Source organism: Pomacea canaliculata, linkage group LG12 (genome assembly GCF_003073045.1).
Source record: "Pomacea canaliculata isolate SZHN2017 linkage group LG12, ASM307304v1, whole genome shotgun sequence".
NCBI lineage: Eukaryota > Metazoa > Mollusca > Gastropoda > Architaenioglossa > Ampullariidae > Pomacea > Pomacea canaliculata.
This window is the reverse complement of record NC_037601.1, coordinates 6,766,215-6,791,260: the sequence shown is the minus strand read 5'-3', so window position 1 is coordinate 6,791,260 and position 25,046 is coordinate 6,766,215. Positions and strand designations below refer to the sequence as shown.

The 25,046-nt window shown below is 39.0% G+C and overlaps 2 protein-coding genes across 2 annotated transcripts; both read left to right on the top strand.

Moving 5' to 3' along the window:
* The first annotated feature begins 838 nt into the window (after window positions 1–838).
* LOC112553369 lies at window positions 839–7,428 on the top strand. The gene is made up of 6 exons (XM_025220540.1): window positions 839–904; window positions 3,047–3,623; window positions 4,555–4,709; window positions 5,503–5,674; window positions 6,665–6,805; window positions 7,258–7,428. Exons 2-6 carry the CDS (start codon window positions 3,334–3,336, stop codon window positions 7,328–7,330), a joined length of 831 nt encoding a protein of 276 aa, XP_025076325.1. The 5' UTR covers window positions 839–904; window positions 3,047–3,333; the 3' UTR covers window positions 7,331–7,428.
* A 3,120-nt stretch (window positions 7,429–10,548) lies between these two features.
* LOC112553278 lies at window positions 10,549–24,177 on the top strand. The gene is made up of 4 exons (XM_025220387.1): window positions 10,549–10,596; window positions 20,835–20,927; window positions 22,331–23,184; window positions 23,981–24,177. Exons 2-3 carry the CDS (start codon window positions 20,843–20,845, stop codon window positions 23,155–23,157), a joined length of 912 nt encoding a protein of 303 aa, XP_025076172.1. The 5' UTR covers window positions 10,549–10,596; window positions 20,835–20,842; the 3' UTR covers window positions 23,158–23,184; window positions 23,981–24,177.
* The last annotated feature ends 869 nt before the right edge of the window (window positions 24,178–25,046 follow it).

Genomic DNA, 25,046 nt, shown 5'->3' with positions numbered 1-25,046 from the left:
ACAAGCCTTGAAAATGGCTATCATGGTTAGAGACGATGTTTTCATTACAGATAAATAGATGTGGCTATGCGGGATGTCCGGCAGTGCAGTGGCTAAAACACTGGTATGTTCATGAGCAGACTTTCTGTAACTTTGATTAATGGACTGGCTGTCAGAGTTTTTTTGGTTTTTTTTTCGGAGCCATGACATGGCGGTAGCATAAACATGTTTCGTCCTGCTCGTGTACAGTTCGCAATATTGTTGGCAATATTTGACATGATTAGCAACTTGTGTCAGGTGATCAATTCATCTTTCGGCGTGAGGTCGAGTTGGCCTTACATGGTCGATTTGGTGTTGTCAGAGAAGGGACTGGGCTTTGATCCTGGTCGAAATGGCTTGGTCGTATTGGTGTTGGATCGAAGCAATGGGCTCTCATGACAAAACTCAGCTGTCATGACGGGACTGTTTGCAGACAAGCACACGAATTCTTATGACAGATGTCGCCATTAACGTCAGGCAAAGAGCAAATGGCGGAGACAGATTATGTTTTTCCAGGTCAGAACAGAGCCACGCATTGCAAACTACTCCGTCCCCTGACTCATTTGGATTATAAAAGCAGTCGTAAACTTCTGGGTTCTCCTTTCGCCTTGGCATATAAAGCTAGAGTGCAAAGGTCACAAACTTTCCTAGTATCGGAAGACGGACCTCAAAGTAGGAAAGAAAGGAAAAAAAAAAGAGTAGCAATGGAAGGTTTTCAAAGAAACATCGTTTTCTGTGAGCTTGCGATTGTGAGAATATTAAAGTGTATGTGGTAGTAGTAGTATTTTTCAATCACTAATTACGACTACTGTGTAATATTGTATAAAGTTGTTACCATCATCATTGTAGTTGGAGATTGGAAACGAGGCTGCGCCTGACAGGCCAGGTCGCCTTTCTTTCTTCCTTTGCTCTGATTAATTGTTTTCTTGTTCAACGTCTTCGTTGATTCATACCTACACATTTCTTTTACTTGCATGTTGCATTCTTGTTTTTCGTAAACTTTTTTGTTTTTGTTTTGCTTTACTTCTTGCAATTGTCTTATTTTCTGTTTGTTGCAAAGTTTTCATCAACGGTTGCCATTCTCCGCCATTGAATAGATTTCAGATCTAATTCTTGTCGCTAGTTCTGTTTTCTCTTCTCTAAAACTTAACCTTACTTTAAATCCTCATCGACTTTATTATCTATTATCATTTTTGTTTTGCTTAACATGTTTACACAACACTCCTTGTGTTTCATTTTTGTATTAGTCTCATTTCACCAACACTTTGGTCTGCGGTGTTTGACCACACAATGTCCATAAAAACCACTGAGTACTGTTGAATTCCGTTACTACTCCTTAACTTCCAGCCTGTTGGTTGACACTGAGGAAATTTTGCCTTTATGTTGATTCTGTGCATGCATATTATTATGGTCCCCGGAGTTTAAGTTACTGTGATGCAAAACAAAGGAACTCTCTTCCCTTATATCCGGTCTACCCACAATCAAAATCTTTCAAAGCTAATACGAGTGTTCAGCGAAACTCGCTGGAAATAGAGCATAAAGTGTCATACAGCATATCTCGGTGGTATTTTATAATTAAGAAGCACGAGAAATAATGTTTTTCTCTTAACCACACCTGGATTTGTCAAGAAAACAGGTAGTGAAGAAATAGCGGTATATCTTAAAAAGAAAACAGATCAGGATACTTGTACACATTCACAAACACATCATCAGTTGTATCCTTATCCACCACAATGTTAGAAACAACTGACAGTGGAAGGGCGCGACTGATGTGCGTACTCCAAAACAGTTAAAAGAGTGTATCAGGAGCTTAAACAGGGAACACGTGAGAGGAATTACATAGAAATTTTTGCATGCAGGTAAATGAGGAAGAAATAAATGTTTACATCGAAAATATGAATCAAATTTTAAACCTTTTTATTGTTATATTTTAATATTTAAAAAGTCATTATCAGTAGTCAGTGGTAACTATAAAATAAAAAATGCAATGCTGGAAATTAATTAACAAAAAAAATGACAGGAGTTTCTCTGAGACAAACACATACACTTGAAATGTGTTTATATTTTATAAACGATGCTATACATTAAAAAAATAACTAAAATGCTCCAACTTGGAATCAATATAGAGAATATATAGAGAATCAATAATAATACAACGTAAACTGACTGCTGTCCATCAAATTTTTCTTACCAGTTTGTCCAGGGAATTCGGTGTAGGGTTGTATTCCAAATCAGCCGTTTCATTTACTGGGCAAAAAAAAAAAAAAAATGCTTCTTAATTACGATAATCTGAGCGTTGTTTCTTCATCTGAGTCGAGGACATAGATTCTCTCGACTCCTGTTACAAATTCTACTTATAGGCAACGTTAACTCCTTAGTGTAGGAGAATAATTATCTTCTGAATTCCTAGTGGCAGGTGAGAATATCGATGCCTGAAGACATATCTTGAAAAATTAAGTATAACTATGTACACATGTTTTGAAAATTATTATTTTAAAAAGAAAAACTATTGAACTCGTGTTGACCTTTAAACTTGCTCTGAAACGTTACACAAGCATTACTCCTTACACCACTCAACATGGTTTTAAGGGTTGTGATTATAGTTAGTTGACCAGTCCGCCTGCTCGTCTTTCTCTGCAGATTTATGACACTCTCCATCCATATTGTTTTGTTCCCTGATTCCTCTTTGTGTCTTCTGTGTTTGTCTTTTGTTGCCTGCACTAGCTGTTTATCCTTACCTTCTCCGTCTTCAGTCCATGAATCCTACTTGTCTTATCCACTCCTTAGTGAGTGTGATTATGGTAGATTATAAATCACATATCCGTTATTAATTATTTGTTAATTAGTATAACAACATAATTGATTGACACATTTAATAATATAATTTAATTAACATTTAAAACCTTTAACAGAATTTTTGAGTTGGCAAGCAGTGCGTGTGTGTGTTTAGTACCTCCCGAATTCCGTCTTTTTCTTTCATTCTGTTCTATCTTTGTGTGTGTTGTTGTTGGTTTTTTTTTTTTTTCAGTTCCGTGTCAAATGTCAAACTGCTCCGTTTGACTCTGGCTGTGACAGCATTAACTTATATTAGCTCACCTGCGCGTGGGCAGACGCAATGTATGCACAAAAGGAGGAAGAAAACGTCCTGAGTTGTAACGAAGAAGACACCGCGTCCCGGTGAAGACCGTTGAAGGACAGTGCTGGACACTAATAGGTTTGCTTTACTCCTAGCTGGTCCTTTTTTCTTTTTACAACCGCATCAGCAGAGCACGAAGCCGAACCAGCCTGGTGAAGGGGAAAATAAAGAAGGTCAGCATGTCGAGTTCACTCAACTCTGTGTCTGAGCCACTAGTGTACAGCGTCAGGCGAGCAAGGGTTCGAGTCTCCTTCCACCATGCGGTGCTCCTCTTCTGTTTGCTGTACGGAGGTTACGGAGGTAGCGGCCTGACGCTTCACGGACAGCAGGCGACAACCACTTGCCAGGATCCTCTTTCTTACTGGGATGAAGTCAACCCACTTATTGTCACCGACGAGGAACGAGTCGTGTCATGGGAAAAGGACAAAGACGGTTCAAACTCTTCTCTATGCTTTGTATATTCTGACAGGTAAGTTCAAAAACTTTACTTTGTTCATTGTGGATAGCACTAACCGCTAAAGTGTGTTTTATCGTGCTAAAGGACTGCAAGAGTGTCAGCGACAAATAACAGGACAAAGCTGTTTCTCTCTCTCTCTCTCCTTTCATATAGTTTCTCTCTCTCTCTTGCTGTAACTTTCGAGTCTATTTGTGAAACTGCGACAATGTCAAACAAAACGTTTTAAATAACTTTACCCAAGGATTTGTAGTTTCCCTCCTAAAAACAGTCATGTTCGACTCGTCCTCCTAAAACTTGAATTGAAATATTAAGTATTCAATCAAAGATATTTACAAACCAGGTCCCTCTCCCAGCATCCAGTTGAAATGACGTCACAAGAGTACATGTTCCCCTTCAGTCCCAGCACTTGATGCCGGTTAATGAAGGTTCACATCCTCTCGAAAGAGGTCGGGTGAAGGCGAGCCTCAACTTTGCTATTTTCTGTGTAAACTTTGCACATACACAAAAAGTCAGCAGGTCTGGCTTAGGGTTGCACGTCTGCATGTCTATGTTATTTCTCAAGTGCAACGGCCTGTCCCCTGCAATTAATGACTTGCGAATCCCGGACAATTGTTTAGAATAGGGAGGCTAATTTGCTTTCAGGGCAAAGTCTTGTAACGTTAAACTCTAGAAAGAATGGTGTCAGAATGTCGCTGTGTCCTCTCCCTGTTATCTTTCCTCCCTCTGGATGTTGGCGTATGGCGTAGCTGCATCTGTTCGTCGGCAAAGATGTTTTATCTTCTGAACATTCAATTAACATACGTTAAGTCTTTCGTCGAAACAAAAATAAAAAAGATCACCTGAAATCAAGCTAAAATCAAATCGTCTGCTTTCTGGGTTTGTTTTCGTTTTTGAGAGGACACTAATGAATTTTTTTTTACCAGAATATTTCTCTCATTTGCAGAAATCTTGCAGATATACCCCTGCAACACGAGCCCAAACAGGTTCTCGTCTGTTCAGCTGACGACCTCCACGGTGTCATTTCCATGTGTCATGACTTCATGAAGAATAAAATCCACCTCTTACGACAGAAACGATCATTTAACATAATTTTTCCAGGTAAATGTTGTCCTATTTGCCAAAGAAAGCTTTCAACGCGCACAATGTAGCTGAGTAGTAGCTTGGGTGTTCACTGTTCACACAAACACACACATGTATGCACGCACGCGACCCTACCCCCCACACAGAGGGAGGCGACCTTACGGGCCTCTTTCATTAAATTATGTTCGTAAATTAGCTTTTGCCAAATAGTATTATTCTTCAAACGAGATCCTCGTCGATGCTGATTTTCCGCATCACATGTCAAAGCCTCTCGAGCCAGACTCGATCGAAAGTCTTTTTAAAGTCGGTTTATGGTAGAGTCCTCTGCGAGTCTGGAGATGCTTTTCGATCAGGATGCGGCTATTGAAGATTTGCTCAACTGTGCTTCTGTCTGCTCTGAAGTCTCCATCGGCGGGAGACCTCAGTTGAATTTGTGTTTTGCAGACGACCTCCACCTGATGGTAGGCAGCAAGTCAGCTGCAGGACCTCATCAGCAGACTGTCGGACCTCATCAGCAGACTGTCGGACAGCATAAGTGTATATGGGGGGCGAGGGAGGCATCAGTACTAATAAAGATAAAATCATGGTTCACACTACTGGCACTAGCAATATAATAATTGTATCTAATCACAAAAGGGCAAATATTATCTGTACACCTCTACAGCACTAGGGGCTAGTGCTGTACCACCTGTCACGCGATTAACACAGTAATTATGTTTGTATTATTTTGTATGTGTAAGTAGTAGTAAGACCGTACGTATATCTATGCATATCTCTAATGAGACCATTTGCATATTTTATCACCAAACAGGAACGTTGTGGTGTGGTCCAGGCAATGCTGCAACGGGAAATAGAAAAAAACTTGGCTTCTATGCTAAGACTGACTCGTGCTGCCGGGCACATGACCACTGCTCCCCCTTCATAAAGCCCTCCACGTATGACAACGTCACGGGGCTCTATAACGAAGCTCTGATTTCTTTCAGGTGAGCACGTCACAGCTTGTTCAAGTTGACCTTTAGGGTTATGGGTAAAATAAAGAAAGTTGTCCCTAAAACTTTTCAAAGGGTTAAGGAGGGAGATGCGAGAGACCTCACATTTCTCGGGGCAAGCTTTACATGAGGATGGTGCTAATCTCTCCCTCGCTGCCTTACCCTCCCTTACCCTCTAAGAAGTCAGGTACCTATTCCCACCCACCCCAGCTGCTCGAGGGTAGGGAGTAGGGATTTTGCTGCGCTACACGGGTATCGAACCAACTCACCTCTCAGTTCGGACTCCAGAGATCTAACCACTCGGCTATCCTCTTCCCCAAAGATGTGCGTGCTGATGTTTGCGCACACGCACACGAAAGAGGTTCAGAATGTTTTATTTTAAAACACTGAACAGGCTTATAGTTAAATGGTCGTCTTGTCCCACGAGACAACTGAAAATAACAAAAGTTGAAAAGGAAAGTAAATAAATTTAAATGGAGACAGTGACATCTCTCTCGTACTCCTTCAGACTTGCTCAACGACTGACGACTGTTTAATTAATGCAGAATACTAATATTTAACGAGCTTTTTGCCCCCAGGGCAATCCATTGTTGTACAAAAGATGAACATATCTGTCACGACGTGTTTTTTTTTTATCTTAGAATCCTCTATTAATCACACTGGGCGTATCTTGTTTTGAGACTACGAAATGCTGTCTGCCAAGGACAGGGGGTAATTGGGGAATAACCCTGTTCTCTACAAAGTCATAGCTTTTGTCACACGTGGGAGGGTCTAGCTGTTGCTTACGAGATGTCGTTGATTATTAGTAAATAAGACATTAATAAAAGTCATTTCAAGGATCTGAATGTGTTGATGCAGGACAGCATGTGAGGAGACGAAATTTTAAGTCCTTCTTTGTTCGAGTTTGCTTTGATATTCGATTGTAGTGACTTTTAACTCTGGTCGAAAGTAAAATGACTATAACACAGCAACACTATTCGACAGGTTTCACTGTAAATGCGACCACGCCTTCAAGTCTTGTCTCAGGCGGTCACCAGAGGGCGTTGCTGCCATCGTCGGCGGCATGTACTTCAACGTCTTTTCAAACATGTGCTTCGACCTTTTACCTGACAGCGAGAATCAGAGGTTTGGTATACAGTCATGGATCTGTCTTCTCTGTTTATTGTTGACTTTGATAAGAACGTGTTTTAGTATATTGTTTGTATTTTCTCTCTATTCTTTAATATCGATTAGTGTCTAGAAATTGTGTCTATTTGTACATTCCTTTTTTTCACATGATGATGATGAGGAGGAGGAGGAGGATGAGGATGGATGGATGATGAAGGAGGATGGAGGATGGTGGTGGTGGATGATGGTGGATGGATGGATGGATTGATGATGATGATGATGATGATGATGATGATGATGATGATGATGATGATGATGATGATGATGATGATGATGATGATGATGATGATGATGTGATGATGATTTCCCTTCCACCCACTCCCCTGCCCGCACCAAAGTACTCACTCTTTTTCTAAGGAAGGAGGATGTTGTAATGATCATGTCTGTACAAGCAAGCAACTTTGTTTCAGAGCTGAAGACCTAGGCTCTCTTGATCCATCCTACTCATCGTCCTGGCAGTTTGTGTCCCCAGGACGGTTCTGAGTGGAACTGCACTAGTTCACTAGCGACATCATTGTACATTAACCTATTTCAGACTAGACAGGCAAGAATAAAGTGTCTGCAGGAATTTTTCTAGCATCTCTCAGACTTACGGTTGTGTTTGAGTGTTTGTTTGTTGTGCCGATGACCTCACTGTTTGGGGGATCTGAAAAAGGTTGAAAAGAAAGCAGATTTGCGGGAAAGTTCAGCAAGCGTGATGCAAAGCACTTTTCTTGATGCTGTTGTTTATTTTGTGGATCTTACAAGCGCTGGAGGAAACTAGAATAAAATTATTTGTTTTTGTGGAGCTATCTTCGATATCCATCTTCAGTATGACAATAATAGTTTTGTAGAGAGAAATTTCAGTGTGATGATCAGAATCAAACTTCACAAGACGAGACAAATATTAAAAGTACATCTAGGTTCCAACGATTATATTTACAACTCCCATTTTGTTTTCTCTTTGTTCACCGACAACTGGCAGCCCCTTCAACTACTATTTAAAAGTGTCATAGACGTACGTTGTTTTCAGTTTAAAAGTATGATAACAGATGTAGTATTTAGCTACTACACGATGTTATCCATGATAATCTTTCTGACTATCAGTTCACAATACTCAACTACTCTGACATTTAAAGGTAAATTTGATAGGAAATGTCAGACAGGTCCTATTTGAAAATCACTTTGCTGCCAACTGGTCAGGTCTTCCCTGCTGGGGAAGGTCGTAGTCTGCTTGAAGGAGAGACAACTGCAGGGGACCACAAAGAGAGAGCTGGAAATGTCGGTCATGAGGACCCAGTGTGTGACTTGCTGAAGACGATGATAGAAACTAAGACAGCAATAACGACAAACACTACTTTCTTCTCTTGTATCGGTTGGTCGATGGAGAGAACGGTCAAGACCTTGTCACTAGATCAGTAAGTGTAACGTGTCTGGGTTCAGATCCCATCCCCGGCACAATATATTTTCTTTGCGTGTGACAGCTATTTACAGGGCCGACTTTAGTCTAATTTGTGCGTTCGGTGTAAAAAAGAATACCATGTATGAAGTTCATACCAGCAAACATAACGCTTTTGGAGAGATGGATATGCAAGTACGTAGTTATCTTCATCCGCAAGTCAACTAAGGATCCTCTGGATCTTAAAGACGTGAATTCAAGCATCTACTTGTCTAAACTAGAACTACTTACCTCTTCATTACAGAGACGATAATTGCTAAACCATTCTATTCACCCCAGATCGAGGCTTTTAATTTAAATCACAAACGTTATTGTTGGTACTGGACCTTACTTCAGGCTGTTGGTTGATTTCGTATTAAAGTGCTCAAACTTGGGTGCTTTTGCACTGTAGGGGGGAGATGGTGGAGAAGGGCACCAGAGTACCCAGAGAAACCCGTAATTCCATCCCTGCGAACGTGTATAGAGTATTCTGAGACCAGGTCTTTGCATCAGATTTTCATTCATTTATTTATTCTCTAGGTTATTTTTATTCACTTGCTGTTATTAAAACCCGCCAGTCGCTACAGAATGGCTGATAAGCAAGTGATGCGACTAATCATAATATACTACAAAACCCACTAGAGACATCTCCATTCCCAAGCTAAGCCACCTGTCAAACAAACTGTTGTTTTCATTTAGTTATAAGAGAACCCAGAGGCTTATTGCTGTGTGAGTTCCAGCCTCTAAATCATGATATCAGACACTATCAGTACAATCGTTGCACGTGGAGAATATTTTGACTGTTCATGTTTATACTCACAATAAGTCTAATAGGGTTTGTGGGTCAGAGAGAGAGACGAAAGCAGGTCAAGGTGACTCAAAACAGATCACTTAGGATTAGTATGAACAGTATGTATGTTTGTAGACGAGGACAATGATATTTAAAACATACATGCTATTCACAAAAAGTTCAGGACCAAATCAAAAATAACAGAAAGTTACTGCATCATGTCTGATTGTTCATGATGTTAATTGAATAGAAACATTTGATAATAAAGTGTGGAAAAAATTTTTTGGTCAACAAATTCAAATCACACAGTAAGATGAATCCTCCGAGCACCATACTGTGTATGGCCGCCGTTTGCTGCCACATAGTCAACACATCTTTCTCGTGTACAGTGAACCACTCTCACTACAGTGAACCACTCTCACTACAGTAGCTTGAGGAATGGCCAGACAATTTTTTTGGAAAAAAAAACTGGAACACCCTGACCATGTCTGATGCCAGTGGGTGGCTGGACTCACAGGATGGTGCACACATGCTCAGAGGGAAGGCAGAAGATGCTGATGACCATCCAGTGTGAGTAGCCTTGTCTTCTTGCAATGTTTGAGTCCAGACCAAATGAGCTGTTCAGTGAGAATTACTTAATAAATGAGTCCCCTGCTCTTAGGTCCAAGTTAATAAAATTAAGGTTAAACTAATAGAGATTCCCTGTTCATCCCAATATAGAGATATCCCTAGATATTTTAGAACATATCTGTAATCTGTGTAAATGAGTAGGTGATGAATTTCATTAATTTTTGTGCGCTCTTTCTTTGATGACTGTTTTGCAAAATATGCTTCCTGTATATTTTGTGCATCATCCAAATGTATTTGAATTTCAGCAGCTGATGGATATTAAATCTAAAACTTTATTTATTAATTTAAGGAAATTTCTTCGAATTGCACTATCAGTGTTTAAGTAATTTCTGCATGTATATTCTTTAGTCTTATGTGTTTATCTATATCTTTTGCCATATTGTAACAGTTTGTTGTACATATGACATTGTTATTATGTGATAATTGTCTTACCTGATGTTATACTTAAAACTGACCAACCCCTAGGCTTATAGTTAGTAAATGCAATGAGTAGTACAAGTCGTCTAAACTCGTTTATATCATCAATTGACTGACAGAACTAGACAGTGCGACCTTTTTCTCGAATATTTCATCACACACTCCTCTTAAAAAAGAGCTCTAGGCATTAATTTATATTTTGCACCAACAACCTGCCACTGGTCCTTAACTTTCTGTGAGTATAAAATATTGCTACATTCGTTCTTTCTATCAGAGTTAAAGGAAATGTGAGACAAGCTAATGCCATCTCTGTTGTCTCTTTGTGTTTGTACAAACTTTCCGAATATTTTCCTTCCTTGATGCTGCTTGTAGGCAGCTGGCTTTATTCTGATTTGCTGCTACTGGGAACGGTCACCCTATTTAAAGTATGGTCTCCCTGCCAGACTCACCGTCACCTGACGCCAGGTACAAACTGTCTGTCTTACCATCCTGCAGGTCAGTCAGCCAGCAATCTTTCTTTTACTTGTCTTTCTGTCGTATAGTTGTACCTTTTGTTCGAAAACAGTTCTTCCAGAAACGTATTAAGAAAGTTAACAACGCATTTCAGTAAGTCGACGATTCCTACTAAATCATAGAAATCTACCATGTACATTTCTCACTTGTGATTGCACATTGTGCTTCGGAAACAATTGAAAAAAAAGGAAAACGGTTATCAGATGTCAAAACAAAGCACGAGTTTTACTAGGAAAAAAGTTTTGATGGAATTTGAAAGAGGTCTTCGTTCCTTTCTTGATTTCTACCCAAGGAGACCTGTGGTATCATGATGTCCAGTGGTCAGGCTTCCACGGGTTTGGAAAGAGTATGACTGAAGCGTGTCAGGGCCAGAATATTAAGGACAAAAAAGTCAAATAGCCAATATGCTAGAAGGTTAAGAGAATAAAAACTGTAGACCAAGATGCTAGAGGGAATTTGACCAACCCCACTATCACTCGGTATGAAGAGTATGAAGTAGCTTTCTCGGTCTCTCCATGGACTGAAGGAAAAACGAAATTGGGGAATATAGAGTCGCTTTCAGATAAAATGTTTATGTTGTGATTGTTGCTTTTATTGCAGATTTCACCATGAAGATATTTTATATCCTTTGCGCTTGCGCAGTTGTGTCTGCCGCGGAATCTGCTGTAGGAGGTGTTGTGGACGGAGTCGAACATGTCGGTGGAGCAGTTGCAGACGTTGCAGATGATGTGTCGGGAGCCAAAAGTTTTAATGAGGCAGCAGCAGATTTGCTTGGAAGCGTTGGTGGAATGTGTAACTACCTGGTTCAGGGAGCACAGGCCGCTCAGCTCGAACATGGATTTAAGGATGCTGTTCAGTCACGTCTAGCCTATAGTCTAGCTGAGGCACAAGAAGGCAAGGAGCTGTTCAGAGGCACCCAGAAGTGTGAGGAAGTCATACTAACATACCTGGAAGGCTTGGCAGGCTAAGCGAAGTACTGAAGCTGTGTTCAACAGGTTTGAATTCAATGTCTTTGAATGACAAGAATTTCATATTTCTTACAACGTGAATAATGATGATAGTTCACACTCTCTTATTAAAAAATCCCATAAACACAGCTTGCGAGTGCAAAGCATCTATCACAAACACACACACACAAGCGAACTTGTGCACTTGCTAGCATGCAGAGTACGTACTGCACACAAATAAGAAAGAATTATTCATAAGTTTCACTTGACAAGGTTAACTATAGGTAGCTCAAAAATGTCCAATGATTACTGGTTACTAGGAATCAGCAAATAAAATGAAAATAAACTTGTTTAGATACAGGTGTTAGCAGCAAGGAAACATAACTATTCAGCTTCTTTGCTCAAAAACATTTTTGAGGAGGATGGCGTTGACTTTTAACAAAGTTGATTATCTTTTTATGCATTTTTTTAAAAAAAAGGAGCTTTGTTTGCTAGCAAATATTGCAATATTTTTTATAGAAAATGTGTTTAAGGGAGAAACCAATTACTGTGTAGAAATGTGTAGTGTTATCTCACACTAAACATTAACTCCTACAAGAGGTCGACTTAATGTTGTATACAAAAGCCAGCGGCTCGAGCCTTTCACCTCACCTCGTTTTTGTAGAAAATATCTAGCTTATGCCCTTAGCCAAAATATACAAATGCAAAATTGAGATTTAAGACTTGACATGGTTTTTAGTCTTTAAGTACAAAAATTTAATCTGCTTTAACAATTTTTGATTTTATTTTACATTAGCAGTGAAGTTAATATTGAAAATTCATTTAATATATTTGAGTTCTTTCGCAGGTTGCAATCAGTCCAATCTTCATAACTGCTGATGTCGAAAACAGTTTGGATTTCTTCTCACATTAAAAGTTTCTCCTCAAGTTTCTAAAGACCCAAAGTGCTACTCGTAGTCACTTTTCTTTAAACTCGGAACTTCTGAATGTTTCAATTAATTCAACTTCAAACGCAAAGAAAAGAATAAAGGATCTGAAAACAATGACGGTTTTTTGTCTTTTCACCGTTTTGAGATTACAGTTGCATGTGTATGTGTTCCAGTCCGAATATCTGAATTGATGTTACTTTCTGTCAGTCTGTCTCTAAATGTAGCTCTCTCTCTCTCTCCACACACACACCTAAATACAAAACTGCAGGCAGGCATGCATCGCTAACTTTGCTTTCCGTTTCACCAAACTATCCAACTTGAATATTTTCTGTACAGTTAATCACTGCAGCAAATAGAACTAATTTTTGAGCTGCTGTGATAACATTTCACCTGTCAATCCCACGGTTTTACTAATACAATCCTCAGTCGAACAACGCGTGAAAATATAAATGTACACGTAATATTGGAAATCCAACATTCTGGAATGAATAATGGTCTGTAAATATTACTAAGAAAAAAAAAAGATTTTTTTTTTTACTTTATCTGAGCATAATTCTTGCTTTGTAATGAGTCGCTGTTGTGTGGTATGAGGGATGTAGACACCCAACTTGTGTACATCTCTCCCGCTCTCGCAGTGACTATGACAATAAAAACTATTTACATTACACGCCATTAAAAATATAAAGTTTGTACACTTTCTATTAGCCTAATCTCCTTTACTATCTATCTGTCAAATACAGATACAGCCAAAATAGTCGATTCTCGCAGAACAAAACCTATTTTCAAGATTGTTTTCGAACGTAAAAAAGTATTTGTTTTTGCAGTGTCCCAGGCGTTGTTTGATTCGCTGACGCGTTCAGTTAATACATTCAGTAACTTGTCACTCTCCCCGGGGTGAAAAGAAACCATTAAAAAAAACTCGAGGCTGAGAGTGAACATATAGATGCCCTCTTTTAAACATTTACTAAAAAGGCGGAAAAAGATATCTCGCGCGAGACCACACGTGAGCAATAAAAACACAACAAACCAATGCACCCAACATAAACCAACTCCCTTTGAACGTGCAAGCAGAATATTATTTCCTGCCCTGAACAGAAGAACGAATTCGAACACTCAGTCCGTCCAGCCTTCCGTCCTGCCGTCTGTCCATCCAACTAACCTAACCCACCCTCCCATCAACTCACCAACGAACTCAAAATTACGTTTTAGAATTTATGAGTTGTGAAAACATATTTAAAGCAAAAGAATGTATTCATTGATACCAACACAAAATTGAATTGAATCTTTATTTAACAAATATTTTCCTAAACAAAAGATTTTTTAAAAATTCAAATTGTGATCGGCTATGTCATGACAACGTTCACATAATGTAAATGGAATCAGCATGTCAAGAATCAGTTGTAGCACAACTAATATAATTTCACTATTTTTTTAAAGTTCAACCATGGACGTTTATTTATGGACTCGCGTCTGTACGCCGAGACTCACTCTTGGCCTCTCGAGAAGTGATCCGCTGTTAGTGTCGGCGACCTGCAACAAAGAATGTGAATAAACCGGAAGTTTACTGGTATGGAGCCTCCTTCCAGCAGTTAAGTGGTGTCACTCAGGGGAAGGAAGCACACGGCTGAATAAAGTTTATAGCAGCAACGTTACTTCCCCTTTATACAGAAGCGAGCGCGAAATATAATAATAATAATAGAGTTCAACAGCACGATGATAAATAACTATAAGTTAAATAATACACGAAAAAATAGCTTAAATTATAAATATCACACATTAGCCTGATTGCTGTACTTATTGGTAATCGATAAAAAAAGACGAATGCATAAGCTGTCACGGAGGTGTATGTGAATAGGAATCAACATAGGAGGGAGATAACGGCGGCACCCTGTCACTGATTTATTTTTCGCGAACCTGATGTGTTGTTGAATACAATGATTGTTTTCTTATCTGTTATTCACAAGCTAGTATATGAATGAGGAGCAGGAGTGAAAGTGGAGGTTTGTTTGCATGCCTGTGTGAGACGGAGAGTGAGAGAGATGCAAGAAAACATCTGAGTGCAGGAGAGAGACAAAAAGTAAGAGAATGGAAGAATGTTATCGTTATAGATAAGTTAATTGTGCACTTGTATTTAAGTGACTGTATTTTAATGTGCTGTAAGAAAATAAGAGTATAAAAGGAATTAAAATACATTCAATGCTTTGAGAATGTGCAATGTCTGAAAAGTATTTTACACTCTTTTTTAGAATGCTATAAATAATCTCATTTCAGGAATTATGTACTTACTGCATTCACTTCTACAGAGACCTATACTAAAGGTGAAATTCTCTTATCATTTTTTCCTGAAAAGAGTCACACGTATAAAATAATAGTTCATCATTGTATATGTCAAAATGTCTCTAAAATGTTTTGCATTGTAATTTTTTTTAAGTAGGGGAGAGAGGGAACAAGGAAAACAGATAGAGTTCGATACCACCCCCCCCCCAAAAAAAAAAAAATACCCTGATGCCCAGCCTTGTGGACAGGTGTTACTGTGATTCAACCTAAAAAAAAAGAGAGATTTTATGGAGAGTCATCAAGAAAAAAGTGAATGCCTGGAGTTTGCACATTGAAGTGCCTTGAATGCAAGAACAAAATGAAGAGTCTGGAAATGTAAATATTTACAAATATAGCTTTGTTCAGTCAAAAGTTGTATTAAATTCTTTACATCATTAAACTGATAACCTAGGGATGCATTATTGATTGAAAGCAAGTGACTATTTAGTACACACACATCTAGCTCTCCCGATGTTAGAGTTCATTGCATTTATAGTGTCTACACATGCTAAACATACAGAGTGGCATAAGGAGAGGGCAAGATTGTAGTATATGTTGAAAACTCCTCTATCCATTTACTGAATATGGTGATTCGAACACACAAAATATAATGTCATTGACAAATGACAAGCATTTTTAATACTAGAGGTAATTAAATCTGCTAAGTTACAAAGCAAATGCTTAATTACAAAACAAAGTGGTACATCGTAAAAGAAGGCATAGCTTGATAGAAAAAAAAATTCCTAGTTTCCTACCTCTAGAACCATACCCTCTGCACACACACCTTTCACTAACTATTTAGCTGTTGAAATGGAAAAAAAATATTTTATGTTTGGGTATATATATTTTCCTTCTGTATTTTTAGCATAGCACAAGGTTTGCCTGAAATCAATAAAACAAGTTCTCCTGCAGTGACAAGTTCAGATATTTAGTAAATGCCAATTTCCTGACAATTTACTAATTGCAACAAAAACCCAAATTCCTTTGCTTGACACCAATGACCTTATAACTAGCATTGGCAATAGTGTTCAAACTGTTCTTATCATGGACAGACAAGCACAGCATTTGGCATTTTTAACCAGTGCTTGTATTTGTGGGCATTTGATTTTATAACTTTTTACTTTAAGAATTCTTTGAGAAATATTTTGTGTAATGTAGCACTACCTGGTTCTTTCGTTACGTCTTCATCCATGCACATACTCATATCGGCACATATATATTATAATACCCCCTGATACTAATAGCTACTCACTCATATGTGCATTTATATATATAATTCTCCTACACACAGTCTCATATCTTCATATGTATATATATATATGTAAACCCCACTACATACACATATGTGCTTATATATATATGTAAACCCCACTACATACACACACAAACATCTGCTTATAATGTATATTTTTTTCTAATACCCCCAACACACACATATTTATATTTGCCTATATATATACAGGGTGTCCTAAAATTTTCTTCCGATTTTATAAGATAAACGAATGTATGTTTTCAATAAATTTTACTGTATGATGAATGAGAACTACGAGCACAATAATAACTATGAATGAACCAAAGATGCAACAATGATCAATAAGAAAGAAACAAGGATGCAACAATGACAAATACTAACGGAATGGTTCAAAATGTTCTCTGTTGTGTTCGATACAAGAAACCAATCGTGATGCAACACTGCGACAAACCTTTTGGCATAGTTCCACATCGATTGTGGTAAATTTTTCGGTAATAACTCGGCAAATGTCAGGAATGGTTCGTAGTTTCTCTTTGTACACAATGTCAACATAAAATCGGGCAAAACTTTTTGGACGCCCTGTATAATCCCCCGTTCCCCACACAAACTGTCTTGATATGCATTAGTTGACACTGTGCCATCTGTACCAGCTCTCCGTGGCAGTGCTGCTCCCAGTCCCTATGTCTGTCCTTAATTGGAAGAAAAGAGATTCTTCAGCTCACATTCGATTGTAGAGGGCAGAGAAAAATTTTTGTAAAACAGAGCAGCATGACCAGTATATTCTGCATGCCTTCGTCTTCGTCTCTTTGATGATAGAAAGTTAGTTCCCTCTTTAAAAGAGTAATCCCCCTCCCAACACACACACACACACCTCTAAGATCGCTATATAAACACATATAAGCAGGGTCTTCATGAAATGGTTGACATAGAATTGTTTATATTAGGGAAACAATAAACAAAAAACAAAACAAAAACCAAATACATAAAAAATTATTTGACCTAGATTTTAACACAATCGATCATGTCAAACAAATATGGTGCTTGATTATATGATTTCTCTCGGCAATCAAGAGGTTTTCGTGAAAGGCTTGCCAGAAAATTGATCATACTAGAGAACGAAAACATCCCAACTAAAACACTAACACACACACACACACTCAAATTCCTGAGTTTGGAACACCTCGCATGTCATACTGACGGCGCTGTTCGTAACCACTACACTACAGTGATATGGTTGTTTATTTTGTGGATCTTACAAGCGCTGGAGGAAACTAGAATAAAATTATTTGTTTTTGCGGAGCTATCTTCGATATCCATCTTCAGTATGACAATAATAGTTTTGTAGGGAGAAATGTCAGTGTGATAATCAGAATCAACCTTCACGACATAAGACCACTCGTTCGAAATACTCAACCACTTGTACACAAGACTCAACCACTTGTACACAACACTCAACCACTTGTACACAATACTCAACCACTTGTACACAATACTCAACCACTTGTACACAATACTCAACTGCTCAGTGAGTACACACTACTCAGTTGAGCATATTTTACTCCAATTACTTTGTAACATAACTTTAGTTCTCTCACTCCTGATCAGCAGACCATGGAAAACGTCAGATAACGATGATAATCCTTTAAAATATAACTGGCAATGTTTTTAGTGTATGCAGGCAGTATACCGTTGACTGACACATTTTGTTTCGCAAAGTTCACACTGGTGGTCTGACATTTCTTAATTTAACTTTAGTCTTGACCGTAGCCCTTACAATGTTTTCAAAACATGATTTTCAGTTACACTAAGCCCCTCAAAACCACGTATCCGACTAGCAAACACCCCTCTTTTTCCTTCCACCCTCCTGAAAATTATCCCTATTTATTTAAGATCACTTTGATGCCAACTGGTCAGGACCAACTGCTGGAGAAGGTCGTAGTCTGCTTGAACGCGAGAAATCTTCAGGGGACCACAAAGAGAGAGCTGGAGCCGTTGAGAGATGAGCTGACATGAGGACCCAGTGTGTGACTTGCTGAAGATAGAAATTAAGACGCAATAACGACGAACACTACTTTCTTCTCTTGTATCAGCTGGTCGTTGGAGAGAACGGTCAAAACCTTGTCACCAGATCAGTAACTGTAATGTGTCTGGGTTCAGATCCCATCCCTGGCACAATATATTTTCTTTGCGTGTGACAGCTATTTACAGGGCCGACTGCTTTAGTCTAATTTGTGGGTTTCGTGTAAAAGAATACCATGTATGAAGTTCATACCAGCAAACATAGCGCTTTTGGAGAGATGGATATACAAGTACGTAGTTATCTTCATCAGCAAGTCATCTAAGTATCCTCTTGATCTTAAAGACGTAAATTCAAGCATCTACTTATCTAAACTAGAACTACTTACCTCTTCATTACAGAGACGATAATTGCTAAGCCCTTCTATTCACCACAAATCGAGGCTTTTAATTTAAATCACAAACGTTATTGTTGGTACTGGACCTTACTTCAGGTTGTTGGTTGATTTCGTATTAAAGTGCTCAAACTTGCGATGCTTTTGCACTGTATGGGGGAGATGGGGGAGAGGGGCACCAGAGTACCCAGAGAAACCCGTAATTCCATCCCTGCCAACATGTACAGAGTGTTCTGAGACGAGGTCTTTGCATCAGATTTTCATTTATTTATTTATTCTGTAGGTTATTTTTATTCACTTACTGTTATCAAAACCCGCCAGTCGCTACAGAATGGCTGATAAACAAGTGATGCTGCTAATCATAATACACCATAAAATCCACTAGATACATCTCCATTCCCAAGCTAAGCCACCTGTCAAACAATCTGTTGTTTATATTTAGTTATATAAGTTACATCCAGAGGCTTATAGTTGTGGGAATTCCAGCTTTTAAAGCTTATCAGACACTATCAGTACAATCGTTACACGTGGAGAATATTTTAAGTTGACTGTTCATGTTTATACTCACAGTAAGTCTAATAGGGTTAGTGTGTCAGAGAGAGATGTGCAAACAGGTCAAGGTGAGTCAAAGCAGATCACTTAGGATTAGCATGAACCCTCCGTATGTTTGTAGACGGGAACAATAATATTTAAATACTATTCTTAAAAAGTTCAGGACCTAATCAAAAATAACAGAAAGTTACTGCATCATGTCTGATTGTTTGATATAAAAAAAGTGTGAAAAGAATTTCTTTTTGTCAACAAATTCAAATCACACAGTAAGATGAATCCTCCGAGCATCATACTGTGTATGGCCGCCGTTTGCTGCCACAAAGTCAACACATCTTTCTCGTCTACAGTGAACCACTCTCACTACAGTTCTTGAGAACATATCTGTTGTTTAATCTGTTGTGAAGCTGTAGATGACGAATTTCCTTATATGTTTATGTGATCTTTCTTTGGTGATTGTTTTTGCAAAATATGCTTCCTGCATATTTTGTCTATCATTCAAATATATCTAAGCAAATTTATTCGAATTGCACTATCACTGTTTAATTAATTTCTTTCTGTATATTCGTTTAGTATTATTTGCTTATCTATGTTTTGTGCCACATTGTCACAGTTTGTTGTACATATGAGATTTTTATTGTGAGATGTATGTCTTACTTGATGTTATGGATAAAAATGCCCCCCTGCCTGGGCTTAAAGTCATTAAATGTAATGAGTACTACAAGTCGTCTAAACTCGTTTATATCATCAATTGAATGACAGAACAGATTCACTCAGCGAGTGGGACCTTTTTTTAGCGGGATATTTCATCCCATATTCCTTTTGAAAAGAGCTCTAGGGATTAATTTATATTTCGCACCAACAACCTGCAACTGGTCCTTAACTTTCTGTGAGTATTAAATATGGCTACATCAATTCTTTCTGTAAGAATTAAAAGAAATATGAGACAAGCTAATGCCATTGCTGTTGTTTCATCGTGTTTGTACAAACTTTCCAAATGTTTTCCTTTCTTGATGCTGCTTGTAGGCAGCTGGCTTTATTCTGATTTGCTGCTACTGGGAACGGTAGACCTATTTAGTATGATCTCCTGAAGTTTGCTACACTCACTGTCACCTGGCGCCAGGTACAAACTGTCTGTCTTAGCACCCGGCAGGTCAGTCAGCCAGCAGTCTTTCTTTTACTTGTCTTTCTGTCGTATAGTTCTACCTTTTGTTCGAAAACAGTTCTTCAGAAACGTTTTATGCTGGTATTAAGAATGTAGACAACGCATGTTAGTAAGTTGACGATTAAAATCATAGAAAAATCATAGAAATATACCAAGTACTTTTTCACTTGTGATTGCACATTGATCTTCGGAAACAATTGTTTTATCAAAAAAGAAAAGAAAAAGGAGAACGATTATCAGAAGTCAAAATAAAGCACTAGTAAGAGAAATTTACTGGAAAAAAAGTTTTGATGGAATTTGAAAGAGGTCTTCGTTCCTTTCTTCTACCCAAGGAGTCCTGCGGTATCATGATGTCCAGTGGCCAGGATTACACGGGTTTGGAAAGAGTATGACGGAGACTTGCCAGGGTCAGCATATTAAGGACAAAAAAAAAATAAAATAAAATTGGCCAATATGTTAGAATGTTATGAGAATAAAAATTGTAGACCACGATGCTAGAGGGAATTTGACCAACGCCACTATCACTCGGTGAGGACAGAGTACAAAGTAGCCTTCTCGATCTCTCCGTTGACTGAAGGAAAAACGATATTGGGGAATATAGAGTCGCTTTCAGATAAAATGTTTATGTTGTGATTGTTTCTTTTATTGCAGATTTCACCATGAAGATATTTTATATCCTTTGCGCTTGCACAGTTGTGTCTGCCGCCCCTAACCCCGGTGTTACCAAAGAACAGCTGCACGACTGTGAGTATCTAGCGGATGTAAGACGATTCTTATTCCACTGTTGACCCTCCAAATGTTGCGAACGATTTGGGCGAAAATGTGGTGTGTGTGATATAAAGATATAAAGGTTGGTAAATAAATACCACTCTTTGTAGGACGGTCTGTTAAACCAAACATAAGTCACAAGAATGTACACACTTTCTGGTCGTGCCTCTCTTGAAGTATGTAAAAGCGAGGAAGTCACAGAACCATCCAACTATAACCCTGATCAGTAATCCAGGAAAGGCTATGTCGAAGCCGACCCAGAACTGTCGGCAGAGGAGCAGGCGGGATTCCAGGCCCGCAAAAGATCTGCTGAAAAAATTTTAAACAGCTTAGTTCTCACTGGAAAGTACTTGCTGCATGGCAAGGATCTCTACCATACATTTACAGACTTTAATAATGGAGTATAGCACTAGGGGCTATGGAACGTGCTGCTGACATTCAACGGAGAAGACGACTTTGTACATCATCATGGCGCTGTATGACAGTTCCAGGAGCTGAGTACCTTCCACCAATTTAGTAGTGAGCTCTTTTCTACGACAGTGGGTGGTAAGGTATGACTTCTGGCACTAGTGCTGCTTAACATCTACCTGGGGAAATCCTTCTTGATCATACTTCATGACCATCACACCACTTGATGGCGAACACCAACAGTGAGTGACTGAGTTTCACAAACAAACTCACCGCCAGTACATACGGGATGTGGATGAGCACGGACAGGGTTTAGTCATTGTAAACATCACCAGATGTAGCATAGAGGACATCCGGATAAACAGGGTACAGCAGTAGGAGGTGGGGACCTTCAGATAGCTGGGCGCCACCATTTCAAACAAACGTCTCAGGAGGACATCAACAACAGCGGCGATGTCCAAGCTCAACAAAAGTTGGGAAAGGCAAAGTGTCAGCTTCCGCACCATATTCAGGCTTTACAAGTCTCTCGTTGAACCATCAGCTGTACGGCTGCAAGACATGGACCTGCTCACGGAATCGGAGGGACGGAGCCCAGGCGTTTGGATTGATGTTCTTTAAGAGGCTCTTCCTGACCTCTTATAGGGATCAAAAAATAAACGGATTTGCTTGCAGACTAGTTACCTGTGAAATGAGTCCCAGAAGCCTCTCCTCGCTGCCGTCAACGATGCTACAGTCCTTGAAGTACACGTTAAAGGTGACCGAAGAAATGTTGGTTGACTAACGTGAAGGAGTGGACAGACGGGAGGAACTTCTCACACGGGTACCTCGCTGTTTTGTGTTCACCTTTGATATGTCTATCCTGCGTCTGTTACCTCAGATGGCAGTTCAGGAGGAGAAGAAGAATCTATCTATCTATCCTATTACCTTCTATGTGTTGTACGGCTGAACATGTAACCGTTAATCATTTGCAGATCCAGAAGTGAGGGCTTTCTTGGCGAAGCAGACTGGAGCGCATCATCTGGAGAAACGTCTGCTTTTTGATGACGTATTTGGCGCTGTTGGTTCACTTGTTGGAGACGTTGGTTCTGCAGTCGGAAACACCATCAATGCTGTCGGTTCTGTGGTCGAAAATGCAGCTGATGCTGTTGCAGGTGGCGCAGAGTCAGTGGTCAAAGATCTTGGTAAGGCAGCTGATGATGTTGTAGATGGCGTAGAGGCGGCTGTTGATGATCTTGGTAAGGCAGCTGGTGCTGCTGTAGATGGCGTCGAGTCAGCGGCCAATGATATTGCTGATGCAGCTGAAGATGTTGTAGGTGGCGTAGAGTCAGCCGCCAATGATCTTGGTCAAGCAGCTGAATCAGTTGTGGGTGGTTTCGAGGGAGCAATCGAAAATATTGGTGAAGCGGTTACCTCTGGCAGCCTGGAAGAAGCCCTTCAGCACCTCGGTGCAGCCGCGGAATCTGTTGCAGGAGGTGTTGTGGGTGGAGTCGAACATGTCGGCGGAGCAGTTGTAGACGTTGTAGAAGGTGTTGTGTCGGGAGCCGAAAGTTTAGCTAAGGCAGCAAAAGATTTGGCTGGAGGCATTACTGCAGTGTGTCACTACCTGGTTCAGGGAGCACAGGCCGCTGAGCAAGGTGTTGAAAACGGACTAAAGGACGCCGTTCAGTCAGTTCCAGTCGTTGGCCAAGTAGCAGCTGTGGCACAACAATACCAGGAGCTGTTGCAAGCCTCAGGAGCCACACAGCAGATCAGTGAGGAAGGGTGTCAGGGAGCCATATCTACATTCCTAGGAGTCTAAGAAAAACACTGAGGCCGCCATAAACAGGTTTGAATTTAATGTCTTTGAATGAGAAGCGTTTCATATTTCTTACAATTAATGTGAATAATGATGAAAGTTTACACACTCTTGTTAAACAATTCCATAAACACAGTGCACGAGGGCAAAGCATGCGACACACACACACGCGTGAACTTGCTAGCATGCATACAGAGAGTACATAGTGCAACCAAATAAGAAAGAATTATTAATAAGTTCCATGTGAAAATGTTATCTACAGCTAGCTTAAAAATGTCCAGTGATTACTGGCTACTAATAAATCAGCAAATAAAAATGAAAACAAACTTGTTTAGATGCAGATGTTAACAGCAGGGAAACATAACCATGAAGGTACTTTGCTCAAAAATATTTAGCAGGACGATGGCGTTGACTTTTAACAAAGTTGATTATCTTTTTATGCATTTTTTTTTAAAAAAGGAGCTTTGTTTGCTTGCAAATACTGCAATATTTTCTATAGAAAAAAACTGTTTAAAAGAGAAACAAATTATCTGTTTAGAAATGTGTAGTGTTATCTCACACTAAACATTAACTCCTACACGAAGTCGACTTAGTATACAAAAGCCAGAGGCTCGAGCCTTTCACCTCACCTCGTTTTTGTAGAAAATATCTAGCTTATGCCCTTAGCCAAAAGATACAAATACAAAAATTGAGATTTAAGACTTGACACGGTTTTTAGTCTTTAGGTATAAAAATTTAATATGATTTAATAATTTTTGATTTTATTTTACATTAGCAGTGAAGTTAATATTGAAAATTCATTTAATATATTTGAGTTCTCTCGCAGGTTGCAATCAGTCCAATCTTCATAACTGCTGATGTCGAGAGACAGTCCGGATTTCTTCTCACATGAAAAGTTTCTCCCAAAGTTTCTAAAGACCCAAAGTGCTACTCGTAGTCACTTTTCTTTAAACTCAGAACTTCTGAATGTTTCAATTAATTCAACTTCAAACGCAAAGAAAAGAATAAAGGATCTGAAAACAATGACGGTTTTTTGTCTTTTCACCGTTTTGAGATTACAGTTGCATGTGTATGTGTTCCAGTCCGAATATCTGAATTTATGTTACTTTCTGTCAGTCTGTCTCTAGATGTAGTTCTCTCTCTCTCTCCACACACACACCTAAATACAAAACTGCAGGCAGGCATGCATCGCTAACTTTGCTTTCCGTTTCACCAAACTATCCGACTTGAATATTTTCTGTACAGTTAATCAGTGCAGCAAATAGAACTAATGTTTGAGCTGCTGTGATAACATTTCACCTGTCAATCCCACGGTTTTACTAATAAAATCCTCAGTCGAACAACGCGTGAAAATATAAATGTACACGTAATATTGGAAATCCAACATTCTGGAATGAAAAATGGTCTGTAAATATTACTAAGAAAAAAAAAAGATTTTTTTTTTACTTTATCTGAGCATAATTCTTGCTTTGTAATGAGTCACTGTGTAGGGGTACGAGGGATGTAGACACCCAACTTGTGTACATCTCTCCCGCTCTCGCAGTGACTTTGACAATAAAATCTATTTACATTACACACGGCATAAAAAATATAAAGTTTGTACACTTTCTATTAGCCTAATCTCCTTTACTATCTATCTGTCAAATACAGATACAGCTAAAATAGTCGATTCTCGCAGAGCAAAACCTATTTTCAAGATTGTTTTCGAACGAACATAGAATTAGTCCAGGGGAAAGAATCGCAATACAAAATACTTTTCTGTCATTAGCGTTTACCTCCCCTCTTGAAATATGCAAAATATGAAACGTAAAATATAATGGATAGAAAAGACGTAGGAATTACAGTTTAAAAGAAAAAGAAATAAAACTTCAATTAATTATGCAAACATTTTT

What these genes read in the sequence shown, in the direction of transcription:
- LOC112553369 (XM_025220540.1), top strand. Translation starts at nt 3,334, where the DNA reads ATGTCGAGTTCACTCAACTCTGTGTCTGAGCCACTAGTGTACAGCGTC. An exon ending in ATTTAACATAATTTTTCCAG is followed by an intron (nt 4,710 to 5,502) that starts GTAAATGTTGTC and finishes ATCACCAAACAG; the next exon opens with GAACGTTGTGGTGTGGTCCA. An exon ending in GAAGCTCTGATTTCTTTCAG is followed by an intron (nt 5,675 to 6,664) that starts GTGAGCACGTCA and finishes ACTATTCGACAG; the next exon opens with GTTTCACTGTAAATGCGACC.
- LOC112553278 (XM_025220387.1), top strand. Translation starts at nt 20,843, where the DNA reads ATGAAGATATTTTATATCCTTTGCGCTTGCACAGTTGTGTCTGCCGCC. An exon ending in CAAAGAACAGCTGCACGACT is followed by an intron (nt 20,928 to 22,330) that starts GTGAGTATCTAG and finishes AATCATTTGCAG; the next exon opens with ATCCAGAAGTGAGGGCTTTC.